General features: G+C 45.8%; 1 protein-coding gene across 1 annotated transcript in view; it reads right to left on the reverse strand.

The window, feature by feature from the left end:
• The window catches only part of LOC148009523 (tubulin alpha-6 chain), a 125529-nt gene that overhangs the window by 17759 nt on the left and 92065 nt on the right, over positions 1-15705 (reverse strand). Inside the window, exon 4 of the mRNA XM_087672681.1 lies at positions 8748-8855. Within this exon, the coding sequence (XP_087528807.1) occupies positions 8748-8855 (108 nt within the window). The remainder of the gene's footprint in view (positions 1-8747; positions 8856-15705) is intronic.

The raw sequence follows: 15705 nt of genomic DNA on the forward strand, positions 1-15705 counted from the left end.
AGCTGGTCAGCCAACACCATAATACCTATCCTGAAGGCCGGAGACCCCATGGTTCCCACGAACTACCGCACAGTCATGGTTGGCCATGTACTAGCCAAGCTCTATGGATCCATACTGGACCACGAGCTGAGCAAGTGGGCAGAGCAACACCAACATCGGGCGGCAGGACAAGCAGGGTTTAGGAGGGGGTTCTGCACCCTTGACCATATCCTCACACTGAGAGCCATCATAGAGGAGGGCAGAGCACATGGAAGACAGGTGTACTACTGCTTCGTGGACTTCCGCAAGGCCTTTGACACAGTCCCACGAGCGAGGCTCAGGCAGAGACTACATGAACTGGAGGTCCCAACCGAAATGCGATGGGGAATATTGGCACTATACGAATCGATAACGGGCCGAGTTCGGGCACCAAGAGGGCTGTCAAAGGAGATAACTAGCACCATCGGAGTCAAGCAGGGATGCCCACTCTCACCCATTCTATTTGGCCTCTACATTGATGAGATCTCAGAGTACATAGATAGATTGGGCGAGGAGGGATCGAGCCTGGGAGGGACACTGATACCCATCTTACTATATGCGGACGACATAGTCCTCATCTCCAGCACACCCAAAGGGCTACAGCGCCAACTGGACGCACTACAGGCCTTCTGCCAAGACAAAGACCTAGCTGTGAACCTGGGGAAAACCAAGGTCATGGTGTTCAACACGTCAACCCAATGGCTCCGACGGTCGGTACCCCCCTTCACATATGGCGGAGAGACCGTGGACATGGTCCAAAGACATGTCTATCTGGGGATTACATTCTCTGGACCGAGATTTACCCTGAGAAAAGCAGCAAAAGATAGACTAACCCGAGGCTATGCAGCCCTCGAGTCAATGGAGAACCAATGTGCCCGCATACAGTTCCACGAACCCCAGACAAAGCTCTGGCTTTTTGACACCTTGGTCACACCAGCCCTCCTGTGTCACGACACAGGATGGCTTCATCACCCGCCCAAGCTACATGGACACACACCTGTCTCACGGGGTCAGAAGTGCCATCGGACAGATCCGCACGTCCTCACACCAACTACGGGTCGAAACGGGTAGATACGGGGCCAACCTCCTCCCCCCATAAGACGGAATCTGTCAGCTCTGCCATCTCGAGCCAGAGACAGAGGAACACTATATCCGTAGATGCCCAATGTACTACGAAATCCAGGGACGCTTCCACTGCCTATTCAGCGAAGGATTCGGACCACTCTCCAAGGTGATGGAATTCAAAGACCAGAGATGCCTGGGGCTCTTTCTACTGGAAATACGACGCCACAGAGACCACCTCCTATGAACCACGGAGCAAAGACAAGAAGCCACCAACCAACGCACACTCAACAAATTCTACCAAATACCAGCTACCCTCCCCACCACCGAGCCCCCACCAGCCCAACCGGCCTCCCGACCCCGGGGGACCACCTTAGAAATAGCCACAGCGAGAGGCAAAGCCCGGCGCCCACGCCCCCCCGGCCCACGTCCCCGCAGAAGACACATGTCGAAGATACAAGGGATACTACGCCGCCATCGGAGGGCCCTGCCTCACCGCTTTAGTCTCTCCCTGTTAGACCGACCCATGCGGGATATCCTAGGATGAACACTCCACGAGTAGTTCCACACCGCATTGGGAGTACCTCTAGATTGTATCTAGTCTAGATATCATTTTGTACCTGCTCAATTTAGTTCAACATAGCATAAATGTTATCTTCACTGGGACTTTTGAAATCTCCCAGACATTTTGTATGCAACATTTTGGTCTCATAGGCCAACTTGGCCTATTGTAGATGTCAATATAACTTTCTTTCTTTTCTCTCTCTCTCTCTCTGTCTCTCTCTCTCTCTCTCTCTCTCTCTCTCTCTCTCTCTCTCTCTCTCTTCTGCCTAGAGGGAGACGGCAGGGGGAGCTACAAGGAGCTCCTCAAACAAAGCCATGACAGGGAGCAGGAGAGAGAGTCCCCCCCCCTTGGCAGAGCACCATGTGGCCCCCCCTCCTTGCCCTGCCCAATAGATCCACAGGTTAGAGGTGTCACAGGCCACCTCACCTGAGGACCCACAGCCTCCACCCACTCCTCCCCTTCCCCACGGCCCCTCCTCTGACCCCAATCTACACCCCCTTCCCCCAAAGACACTGGCCCCCCCCTCCACCATCACCCCCGCCGACACACCCCCCCCCCCCGATCCCCACCCAGTACACGTGACCCCTCCCCCACCCATCCCCACCCCTCCCACAGAAGGTGAGGAACCCCAAACACCAACATCCTCCACCCATCAGCTGTCTAGTCCCCCCCTCCCTCCCTCCCTCCCTCACATAGCCACCAGTTTATCCATCCATGCCACCCACCACACTTACACGAGACAGGCGACAAAATCAATCGGAGACCATTCCTAATACTCTTCTCTGGGAAGGTCTCCCGATTTCATTAAGAGTAGGTTGAGATTCAGCCATTTCAAACAATGTTTTTCCTTTCACCCGAGATACTCGGATATCCCCGATTAGAGGTTTCTCATAATCTCGCCCTTATTAGTCACTGGCCTCTCCCCTAGCCTTAATGGCCTCTTGTCCTGTCCCTCCGCCTTTTCCTCAGTCAAGATGAATCCTACCCGAGATTTGCTGGGGGAAACAGAGGAAGGGGACAAATATACCCCGATGGAAGCAGAAGCAATAACACGCACTTACACGAGACAGGCGCAGGTGCTACCACAAGAGTTTTTTCGCAGTGGGCCATGGTCTTATTTGAGAGTTCCGAAGCGCGGAGTGTTTCCACTACCCCTGGAGGTGGAAATCTTCGTGGTATGCAAGTCTAGGAGAGGCAATGTCCATCTACTAGCACCACCGGATGGACCAAACTACACCTTCTTCTGTCAGACCTCTCACACAAGAGGCTGGACAATGACTCAGGTAGAGGAGGAGGTGAAGATCCACGTGGCAGACCACATTTCCCAGTGGATGGGAGGAGGTGGACTGACACTTTTCTCCCAGCAGTGGCCAGCATGATGGACATCAACTGGTGGGCAGGGGCCGAGGTCCCTCATCTGAGCATTATCTTTCAAGCTCCCCCCCCCCTGCCGCAGTGGAGAGCGCCGGTGGATGTAATAGAGTAGCCCCTAGCATAGGCGGCCCTTTTCTACTAGTGTAGGGAGTCTCGCCTCTCAGCCTAGTTGATAGATGCGCTAGTGGTACCACCAGGCGCATCCATCACCCCCATGGTCCAACCGAGGGCTACCATGGGGGAATGGAGTTCACCATCCAGGCCAATAGCGAAGCGTATCTACATGCCTCATAGTTCCTCTTCTTCGTCAGCAGCTTCCACACCAAACAGATGCTTGTTCGGTCAGTCACAGGTCTCCCCTTGAGTTTACACCTTGCATCCTGGAATGTCAATAGCCTCCACTATAGTGGGGCTCGTGGTTCCAGGAAGTTGATTGTTCGGCAGGAGTTGCAGCTTGCCCTTGCCAAACGGATCGACATCTTACTTCTAAAGGAGCACAAGCTCACTTTCACCCAGGCCCTAAGGGTAGGGAAGGTACTCCCGGGCAGCTTGCACACTTACTGGGAACATGCCATCAGTGCCCACGGCAAGAGCGGAGGCGTATGCACCTCTATTGGCCCGAGTCTCACCGCCAATGTACAAGACCATGGGACGATAGTGGCAGGGAGGGTTCTATGGATCAGATTGGATATTGGGGACTCATGCATTCGAGTCCTCAATGTCTATGCCCCTACTGAGGTTAGGGCACGGAGCAGGTTTTGGGTGGTGATCACAAATGGACTCCCAGAGGTGGACTCCTGGATCGTTGGAGGAGACTTCAACAACTTAAAGGCTTTAAAGGACCAGCAGGGCAGAGGAAAAAACTACCAGGGCATGGCTGGGGAGGAGCAGGAGGCATGGGAGGTCTTCCTACTAGCAGTAGGAGCACGCGATGCTTGGAGAGATCCTGCCTTCCACAGGAGGGAGAGGTCGCTGGATTTCTCTTGGGGATACAGGCGGCTAAGTGGAGTCATGCTAGAGCGATTGGACAGGTTCTATGTGGGAGAGTGGGGATGCTCTGGCGGAGGCTAGATTGAGCAATTGGCGGGCACCACGCTGTCTGATCATTGCCCGGTTCTCCTAACACTTGATCCCTCCACATCTGCCCCAGACACACGATCTTGTTGGATCCCTGACTCGATCTATAGGAGGAAGGAGGTGACGAGACAGATTGAGCAAATTTGGACCAAGGAATGGGGCAAGAGAGGGACCGGATCTCAAAGGAGATTGCAGAGGTTCTAGCCAAGTCGAGCAATATCTGCCAAGAGGCAGCCATACAGGCCAGGCAGTAGAGCTGGGAGGAGGAGAGAGCACTCCGGCAGGACCTTGCAGCCACGCACAGATTATTACAGGAGGCACCAGGGGATCCCACCCTCCACGTACAGTAGGTGCGAGCACAAGCAGCCATTGCTCACCTAGAGGACAGGCGCTTTGAGTTCTCTTTCTGCAGCTCAACAGCTTTCTGGGTGCGGAAGGGGGACACGATGTGCAGGGAGTATGTCCAGCTACACCAGCCTCACACCTCAAGAGAGCAGATACGCAGCCTTCGAGATCAGTATGAGAGGACTCGTTCTAGCCCAGACAAGGTGATGGAGATTGCCACAAACTACTACAGATGCCTTTTCCAGCATGAGAAAGCCTCAGCTAGAGGACAGCAATGTAGACAGTAGGTTTCGAATCACATCGTATCCCTCGTCATAGAGATGGGACGCTCCCTCCTAGCCCCCTTCACAGAGAAGGAACTAGAGGAGGCTTTCCATACACAAGACGGGTAGAAATGCCCGGAGAGGATCGCCTCGCTGTACCACTCTTGGATTTCGAGAAAGCTTATGACAAGCTGAACTGGGATTTCCTACAGGGCACCATGGTGAGGTTGGGTTTCCCCCACACTTGGATTCGCAGGGTCTCCGCACTTTACAAATCAGCCACCAACAGGGTTCTCATAGGTGGTAGGCGAGGGGAGAAGTTTCGGCTGGAGAGATCGGTCCGGCAGGGCTGCCCCCTGGCCCCGTACCTGTTCCAACTCTTTGCAAAGGCGATGTCTCACTTCCTCAGGTCACGTATGAGCGGATTATGTGGCCTCCGACTTCCCGTGAGAGAGGAGACTAAGTTGTTAGACTTAGAGTATGCAGATGATATAGCACTCTACATAGAGGACGATGAGTTGATGCTGGAGAGAGTGAGGCTAGCACTTGAGGTGTTATGTTCTGTAGCCGGAGCGAAAATCAACTGACAAAAGTCGGTTAGTTTCCTCACAGACCCAAACTCTCGCACCGAGTGGGGTGTCTGCCTATGATTTAGATGGGTGTGCAGAGGGCAGACCGTCCGTTACCTAGGGTTCCAGGTGGGACTCGACATCACTCCCACCCAACAATTTCTTCCAGTCCTCGATTCCATTCAGAGAAAGGTGACCTACTGGAGCACGGCTCGCCTCTCACTAGTAGGGCGAGCCTTGGTGGTTAACCAAGTCCTCCTAGCGACGGCCTAGTACATCGCCTCGTGTTGGTGCTTCTCATCCTGTGTAGTGCAACTTTGCCACCTACCGCAAAACTTCCTTTGGTCCGTGTCAAACGGCTCCAGGGATTCCAGGGCCAAGGTGGCGTGGGCGACCATCATACGGCATCGGTCAGAGGGAGGACTTGGGATCATAGACCTAGAGTACCAAAGTATGGCCCTCTTGGCCAAGCTAGTTGTCCATAGCCTCACACTAGGACGGCAGACCTAGAAAGTCCTATTGCAGGAGGGTCTTCAGGATTGTAGATCGAGGCTTGGCGGTGAGTGGAGACCGTCCCTAAGATGGATCTTCACGTCAACCTAGATAACCCCCCCTAGATCACCTTTCCTACACAGCTTGCTCCGCGTGTGGCAAGGCCTCTATAAGGCCCTAATCTAACGCCCCCAGGGCTGCCAAGAGGAGATAGACCGTCAGCCGGTGATCTGGAACCCCTAGGTCAAAGATCAGAAAGGGGTACAAATTGGCGAGCGCCCCCACATCTAGTTGGCTTTGGTTGGGAGGCCGGCCCAACTCGTACCATCAGCACATGGCACGAGGTGTACACAATGGTGGACGAAGAGGTGCTGCAACGAGTATCAGACTGCCACAAAGGAGTGGAGCTGAGAAGAAGGGAGATAGATGCAACAAGACCTTAGGAGTGGCTTGCTCCCCCAATACGAGAGCCGATAGAGCCCGGGGAGGTATGGACTGCTAGGTTCTCACCAGCAAGCATTCCCCTACAGGTGGCAAGTAGAGTGGGCAGCGCTCCACCAGGGACTCTCTTCACCATGCAGGAGGGGGGGCATCTGGCTCTTGATAGAGGGCAGCAAGATGAGGGGATAGCTGTCCTTCCATGGAGGAGGATCCGGGTGATTGGCCTTCAGGGCAAGACATGGCAGTTGGACCCTTTTGTCTCCTAGTAGGAGCTCAAGGAGTGGAACCCCTGGATCTGGGATGACAGGCCACTTGATGAGCTGGAGTGGGATCCGGGAGAGTGGCTATGGCCGGCCACTGCGGTCGCCAAGAAGCCACTGAGGTTCCTGGAGTACACTGCCAAATTTGGCAGACACGTATTGATGCAGGAGGATACGGATTGGGCGTTGTCACATAGCATGCACTGGGCAGAGCACAGCATCACAGAGCCTTTCCGACGAACCTTCTGGCGCTGCCTATGGGATAGTTGCAGGCCGAGGAGGGTGTCATATTTCTTATGGCTGGTGGCACATGGAGGCTTGGCGGTGGGAAGTTGGCTTGCCCAGATGTAGGAGGAAGGTTGTAAGCATTGCACATAGCAGCCTCTGGTAAACCCAAAGCATTGCCTCTGGCCGTGTGAGGCAGCGCAACTCGTGTGGAGAGGAGCATGCTGCATCCTTCGCTGTATAGTACCCAGCCTTGGATGTATCTCATGGGGAGCTTTCTACTGGTAGGCAGTCAACCAAAGCGGTCACCTTCTATATGAGGCCAGGATGCAAGACACAATATTCATTATCGAGGCAAGGTCGTGTGAAGTGGTCGATTTGGAGGCTCTACCTATCTGCTAGGTATTAGAGCCCACAACAGACCGCTCTGAGATATGGGAGATCATAGGGAGTCTTATTGGTTGGCATATCTCGAAGGCGCGGTGTCATGAGGCTTTCGGCGGAGAGAGACTTTCAATACAAGTGGCCTTAGCAGAGCTCTGGACCTCCATCATCCACTCCCTCCGTGTCTGATGGGATCAGGTACAGGGCGAGTCCAGGGCTCGTCAGGAGCTCCGATGTCATTTCATGCGCACTTGGGGCGGCCAGGACCTGTTTTTCATGATGCAGGCAGGCAACCCCAGATGGCAATACACTGCCCCTCCCCCATGGCTTCTTGCCCCCATCTCCTCAGACCGCCTTGAGAGGCTTGTATACATGATGTATTTGTGACTTTCATCAGCTCCAGCTAGTTTGTTGAGCATGAGCACTCCGTTGTAATCAGTTTTTTTAAGTTATATAATCAACCACATTCTACTTGAAAAAAAAAAAGTGACAGTGAGACCTTAGTAACCCCAATAATCCATGGGTGGGCCTAGGCCGTTAATTGGACCATTAAATGTCCAATGGTAATATTAGAGGGACTAGACATTAATAATAAATTAATGCAAAGTTCAAGGCCAATTAATGTTGGAATATTAAATGTCCCATGGGGTTAGCACATTAATTGTGGATGGGTACTAGCCAGTTCTTGGGCAAGATCAAAAGAATAAGTAATCAAATTTCAGAAATTAAATTCTGATAAGTAATTCATTAAAGCTGAAAATTACTTTTGGAAAGCTGCCACTTGTCAAACGTTCCCATGCAAATTTGAGGGGGTTTGTTTGGGGGCTAGTTGGGGTCTTTCTACCATTCAAAGGTTGAGAGAGGGAGGAGGAGCCATCAAATGATATCTGAGAGAGGCAACAGCTGATCACACAATGCAACGGGACAGGGGCAGTAAGCTTTCTTCTCCACCTTAAATAGAGGTGGAGGCAGAAGAGGAGGGCTCACTAGTCACAACACAGTTTTACTCCCCTTTTGGAAGCTGTTGGCGCCATCAAAATTGCCGTCAGAGGCACCCATCAAAATATACTTGCTGAAACCCTAATTTACAGTAGAAACTTGGGTTTCCACAGCCACCTTGGGATTCGTGCCCAATTATTGAAGACCCAACGCTTGTGTTGCAGCTGAAGGGAAAAAGATTTGCAGCTAAGGAACCAAGGGGTAGCCCATTCACCAATTAGTGGCTCAGATACGAGAGGTTTAAGACATAATGTAAGCCTGAATTGTTGTACAATCAAGGGGACAATTGTGCCCCAGTACTGCTGGTCATTTTATGACAGCCAATGTATTGAGGATTGAAGGAGATCAGCTCATATCTCATTACACTTCAACTTTAGAGCAATATAAGATAAAGAAATACTGCAATGGGCACCAATGGTCGGGCCAATTTGTTATTTGTCTCTCATTTTGTGTGTATTTAATGCTTGTTGTAATTTGAGTTAAATTAGGTTTCTACCACCCTATCCTAGAAGGAAGGCTGGTCTCAATAAATCTGCATTTTGGGGAAATTTATGAATTTTCTATACTTACTCATGCATTAGGTCAAAGGGCACTTGTATTCAGTGAAAGACTAACAAAAGTCAACATCCATTAGCACATAGCTGTAGCAAGCATTAACGTGACTAATACTCACAACATATAAAGCTGCAAAGATTGTAACACTTGATAGGATAAGAGGCCAGAAAGCTAAAAAAAAACTGCCTCCAAGAGATAAGAGTGCTTGCGCCCTTGGAAACAAACCCTGTAATGACATTGAAAAAAAACTACTGTTAACCTCAATCCATTTTCCAAACCTAAACTTCATATTTATATCTTTAACATGACTACTACATGCACTTTTCAAAGGACTTTCAATATTGCCAAAGTCACACTATATGCAAAATAAGACCTCATATTTGAAACTTGAATATATCAAACCCTCTAGTGCAATAAAATTGAGTTATAAAGTAGGAATCATGAATGTAAACAAGCCTAATAATAAGAAGACAAGCAAGGCTAACTTCATGGTTCTTTGTCCAATTGGAATGACCAATGAAGCAAAATCACACCCTCAATTATAAAAAAGCATGGGAAGCAACAAGTACAAAGAAGCCGCTACATGTCAAGGAGAATGTAGTCGTCAACATGGCAAGGCATCTAGGGATTTTTGACGATAAACAAGAGGGTGATAATCAAAGTATTCAATATGATATAGGTACTCATTTTGTGTTACATAAACAAGATCAAGCCTCTTTGCTTCAGCCTACGGTTCAGCACAAAAAGTATAGCAGCAAATAGTCCATTACTGACATCTCCAATGGAAGAAAAAGGACTCCCAAAGTGGCACTAGAAAGCTATTGAAGATATTGCTGAGCAGCAAGCTGAAACAACTGGGAAATATAAAGAAAGTATCTTGCTTCAGCCTACGGTTAAAATCAGCATAAAAATTATAGCAGCAAATAGTCCATTACTGACATCTCCAATGGAAGAAAAAGGACTCCCAAAGTGGCACTAGAAAGCTATTGAAGATAGTGCTGAGCAGCAAGCTGAAACAACTGGGCAATATAAAGAAAGTATCTTGCTTGAAAGAAAGTCAGAGAGGATATCAACTTTGCTTTGATGGTTAAAGTTTTATCTACTAAAGAGCCCAAGTCCTGTGCAAAAGTTGTTGGAAATGCTAAATGGAAAGAAGCCATGGATGAAGAATCAACTCTTTATCTTCTCAAGACAGGTTTCCTTGAAAGAGCTTTTGATTCAAACCTTTATAGTTCAATCAATGGGGATGTTATTGTGCTGCTTCTTGTTTATGTGGATGTTTAAATAATCACAATGGAAACAATAGACAGCATATTCAGCAAAACAATGCATCCTTCTCAAAGGAATTGGACATGAAGGTTACTTGGGTATTGAAGTTTCAAGAATGGTGCATTTATGTTTCTAATACAATCCTATTGTATTATAAGATGCTAGAGAGGCCTTCAATGGCGCATGCAAAACCTATGCTTAGTCCTCTTAAACCTAATCAAAAGTTGCCAATTTTCTCAAATGATATATATGCAAATGCAAAATATTCAACTAGCTTGTAGGCAACATCTAATGCAATATCTCAGACGAGTAAAAAGCAATCTATAGCAGAATTATCATCTACAAAGGTAAAGTATAATGTAGTAGGGAATGCAGTTTGTGAATATGTCTGGTTAAGGAGATTGTCAAGCAAGATTGTTGATATTGCTACTTGTCCAACTCAACTTATGTCTCATAGTTGTAGTAGTATCCACCTTGCTCAATTGCATACTCAACTTCAAAATCTCTACAGCTCTGTTCTCATCCACAAAATAAGAGGGAGGATTCTGGAAAAATTGTAAACAGCACATCCACTCCAGGAGAATGACAAAGCTAGTGCAAAATGCCTGAGCAAAATAATGTAATATATCCATTTATTCAACCGCACATTCACATTGGGATTGATAGTGAGCAAAGGAATGGACTTTCGTGTATTCATGTGTGATTGTTGGTGCATAAAAGCAAGATGCCAACAAAAACAATCAGCCAATTTCACTGAAGCATCCCTATCAACTGCACCTTCGCTCTAGCAAACTGCAAATAAAAAGTCGAGCAGGCTGTAGGGTTATCTTAGGACCCTGGAACAAGAAGCCACAATTAAATACCGATGTTATCAATGAATTGTGCAAGGTCCACAACTGTCGATGGAGAAGATTACCATCAATTCTAGATGTCTCCACAACCATCTGAGGAGGATGTTCTTCTGTACCAACATAAAAACAGCATTTACAGCATGCTGCCTATGTCGAAAACCCATTCCAAGATTAAACAACTGCATTATTTCAATTGTCTTCTGATGAGGCATCACCATAATGCAATGTTTTATTGCTAAAAGAGACATGCTCACTGAATTTTTCTACACCTAGGAATCAAGCCTGCAGCTAGGTGACTATTTATTCATGCTGGGTGGCAGATTTTCTGACCCAGTGACAGATTCACTGGCTGAACACCTGCATTCTCTGCAGAGTAATACCTCAGCAGGCTCTCTGATCAGTCCGGTAGTCTCAATCGGGATCTACCACCTCTTCTTTCCCTCTGAATATCTGTGTTTATTAGACCAGCACTTCCTGTCTGGCATTTTGTTATCCCTTCGGCATTGGATACTCCCCTCTCTGATCAGTCCTGTAGTCTCAAACGGGCTGTATCACCTATTCTTTCCCTCTGAATACTGCATTTAGCAGACCAGCACTTTCTGCCTGGCACCTTGTTCTCCCTTCAGCATCAGATACTCCCTGTCTACCTTGTTGACATCATCCTTCTCCTGTACAGCAGCTCGATGGACCACCCCGATTACTCCAAGGACACCTCTTATTGGTTGCCTTTTAACCCCAGTTGCAAAATGCAAAATCTTCTTTTGTTTAATTGCAGGTAGTTCTCGAAGGACACCTATGGCCAACGTGTATGCTTTGAGGGATGGTGTGCATCGGGATCGTGCAAACCAACCACCATCCTATCATTCTCTCCCTTCATATTCTTTCAAGGCTTCTAGTCACTGATCGGCAATGATGGCACCCTCTGTGCAAATTCCTATCCTAACCTCTCTACCCACATCCAAGAAGCTAGATGGGACAAACTACCCTCTATTGTCCAACAGAGTCACATGCATCCTCGACACCTATGGCCTTTGGGATTTTATTGCAGTCCCTGTACTCTAACCTACCATGGGTCCCCGTAATGGTCTAACCTCGAACTCCATAGCTTTTTGGAATACTTGAATGCTAGAGCCCGCTCTTTTCTCTTTTTGATTTGTGTAAATTCTGTGCTTGTGCATGTAAGGTGTATCCTCACCAAAGCAAAGGTTTGGAAGAGATTGGCAACTCTCCACCAAATCCAAACATTTGGGCTTCATCTATTGTTCAAGTTGAACAAGACATTTCTTCAGAGGACCTAGCTATAACACTTCTCTCACATCTTTCATCACCAGCATATGATGTTTTCTACACCAATCTTCTCACTCCTCATAGCCAAGAGACACTCACTTCGGAGGAGCTAGTCTCATTGGTGCTAGAGCAAGATGACAACATTCTGGCAAAGTGCATGCACATAGTCGTGCTTTTGCGGCATTATCTATAGGTACAAGACAAGCCAAACAAAAGAAAGGGAACAAGAAGAAATCGGAGTCATCTTCAAACTGATATAAATTTTGTTAGCAAGCACAAAGGAAATCCCATGTGTTCTCATTGTGGGAAGACCTTGCACCCCAAGGAAAAGTGTCGGAGGAAATACCTTCACCTTCGTCCAAGAGCAAATGGTGGATCTCCACAAAGCCTTAGTCTACCTCTACTTCGCCACCAACCAGTTTATTACACTTCATCCCTGCATAACAATTTTATTACATCAAGAAGAAAACACAACTTGCTGCCCATAAATCCACTCTAAACTTGAGTTTTGATGATACTCCAATCTTCTCTAGTGTTGAGGAGTCCGGTCCATCAACAAATGCATTCAAAAGTCTGTTTGAAGCTCATGAACTTCATGGACAGCATGCTGCTCTATTTTACCCTATTCTGAACAGCAAAGGCACTTTAGAGATCACTCCTAAAACCCTACTTCAAGTCCTTTTTCCATAAGCTTTGATGGCTTCCCTTTCTGCCCTGTCTTTGGAGCTTCTTGTTGAGCATAAGAAGTATACATCTCTCCTTTCCAACTTCTCTATGCTTTTTTCCACAAGTAGGCTGAAAAAATGGTGCTAGTTATTTCCCTTTTTGGCTTTCCACCACTGGCTTTACACAAAAGTCCCACCTCTTCCTTTCTACCCTTTGTATGTTTACTATATTTGGACACTTTTTCCTTGTCCCATGAGCAATGGACATTATCTCGGGCACTCACTTATTCTTGATACTTTTGGTCCTAGCCATTTACAACCTTTGCAAAGTACATGTTCATTATAACGTGCCCCATCAAGCTGCTTTCTCATTGGTACGTTCTTAGTAGCCCATCAAGAGATATCCTAGACAACACTGTCCAGGATTCCGTGAAATACCTCGGAGTTTGCTATCTAGGCTCGCTTGAGTCTACCTCACAACGAAAGTTCTAGCCGTTCCCACGAGGATCGACCTGAGTTTTAGATTCCTATCATTGGTCAAGTCACCTATCAATTAACTAGCGCCACTAATTCGAGTCCCTACTTCTTAGAGGATTACTCAAACTGAAGCAGACTTACATTGCACTTGGTTCAAAGAGAATGGGAGATGAAAGAGAGTGCAGCACATCGAACCTTCTGTCCATAAGGAAAAATCCCATTCCGGCCCCCTAAAATGATGCAAGTCGGATTTTCCTAATATCTAGTGGTCATTTGTTTACCTATCTATGAATGTAATCTTTTCCTTTTGAGAAAAGCTCTCATCTTACCGAGACCACCCAACCGTAGGTTTGGACACTTCAAGGATCCACCCACCTACTTCCCTCGATAGGGTATTTTTAATTACCCAATTACCTACCACTTTAGGTTTGACATATAAAAACTTCTTTGATTATCTCCTATCATAGATTCGTTACACATCTTTATTTCACGACAAAAAAACACTGTAAAGTAATTCTTTCTCAATAGTTCCTTTAAGAAAAATATATTTTACAATGCTTCTTGTCCTATAACTAGACGTAATATCAACCTGAATGTATTATTCCGAACAAGCTTAGTTCCTCAACTAGTAACGGGACTTCCAAAATATTACCTGGGTTTAAAGGGTAATTGACACTTCGTCAAAGTTCAACGAGTTTATGACCAAAGCCCCTTGGTCTCCTCATCTCCTCTTGCCAACTAAAATTCCCTACGACAAGATCTTTCACGTCGTGATCGGTTCATACTCACTAGCGCAAAACAAAAACCCCTTAAAGTAGGTTTTATTGACACTGACCTTGGGGAGGTCTAGCACCATGAGAGAACACTGCCTTAGTCAGAGTACTATGCCCATAGGAATATTGCCTCTGTTGGCGATTTGTACCCGATTATCCATATTTTATCCTAATAATTTAAGAAAGATAAGAATCTAATTTACAACCACAAACAACTTACTTCAAATGTATTACACACAAAAAAAATTGAACAAATTTACTTCTAAAACAAACCCTTTTTCTAGAATAACAATATCAGGGATAAACTTAGCGTAAGTGGCAATATCTTCCAGTAATCCTCTCAGATTACTCTTCCCCTTGGAATCTAGCCCAAGATAAGTTTTAAGAAGAGTTTTTTTCTCCAAAACTTTCATCTCCCGTGATTTTCTTTTTCATTTTCTTAGCGGAATTCTGTAGGTTCTTGTCTAGCGATAATTCACTAGATTCAAAATTCTTGGATATTTTATTACAAAAAGTATTCTAATAATTCCATCTCAATATTTTCAAAGAATTAGCCTTTATATTTATCAATCAAAGGTTCCATCAGTTCAATTCAAATTGGATTCAAAATTTTAACTCCTTAAAATATTTATTATTGCAAAAATCATAGTCCTTGAATCTAGTTCTTAGAAAAACCCTATTTTGACACGATAAATCATAAATTCTTTCAGATAGTGTAGTATCTTCCTTGTATCCTATTCCTAGTACATCTCGTATAATCCCAAATTAATCCTTTGAATTTACGATTAAGAATTTTCTCTAGGATTTATATGCAAGAGATTATATGGAAAAATCCTACTCTTACGAATACAGTTTTTTGCTACCAACCCGTGGAATGATAATATCTTTGTCGTCTTTAATATTTAAAATAGTAATCATATATGGCACCTCGGGATTTACAATGAGCACTTGGTTGTTATTGGTTTTTGTAGCTTCATTTGTAATTCTAGTACTTGACATTCTGTTTGTAGTAGTTGTACCCGCACCGTTATTAGCAACTCCCACTCCTGCGGCCTTTATAATTTTGTTCTTTGGAGCCATGGTCTTGGATCATGAAATTGCAAAGAAGACTTCGATGATAGAGCTTTGGATCGTCTCGATTGGATCGATGGGGTTGGCGACAATTGGGAATTGAGAAGAAATCGAGTAGAGTCTTAATTCTACCAAGAGTAAAGGTAGAAGAGATGGGATTCGATTTCGAAAGTCAAGGTTTCTTAATGGAATTCTATAGGTCCTTGTCTAGCAATAATTCACTAGATTCAAAACTCTTGGATATTTTATTACGAAAAGTATTTTAATAATTTTATCTCAAGATTTTTTAAAGAATTAACATTTGTATTTATAGATCAAAGATTCTATCAGTTCAATACAAATTGGATTCAAAATTTTAACTCCTTAAAATATTTATTATGGCAAAAATCCCTCAAAATTTTTATTATTGCAAAAATCATAGTCCCTAAATCTAGTTCTTAGAAAAACCCTATTTTGACACAGTAAAATCATAAATTCTTTCAAGAAGTACAGTATTCTCCTTGCATCCTATTCCTAGTACATCTCGTGTAATCCCAAATTAATCCTTTGAATTTGTGATTAAGAATTTTCTCTAGGATTTCTATGCATGATATTATATGGAAAAACCCTACTCTTACAAATGCAGTTTTTCGTTATCAGCCGGTGGGATGATGATCTATTTGTCGTCTTTAATATTTAAAATA

This window comes from Lygodium microphyllum, chromosome 30 (assembly GCF_053477565.2).
Source record: "Lygodium microphyllum isolate KBCC chromosome 30, Lygodium_microphyllum_v1.1.10, whole genome shotgun sequence".
In the NCBI taxonomy this organism is placed as follows: domain Eukaryota; kingdom Viridiplantae; phylum Streptophyta; class Polypodiopsida; order Schizaeales; family Lygodiaceae; genus Lygodium; species Lygodium microphyllum.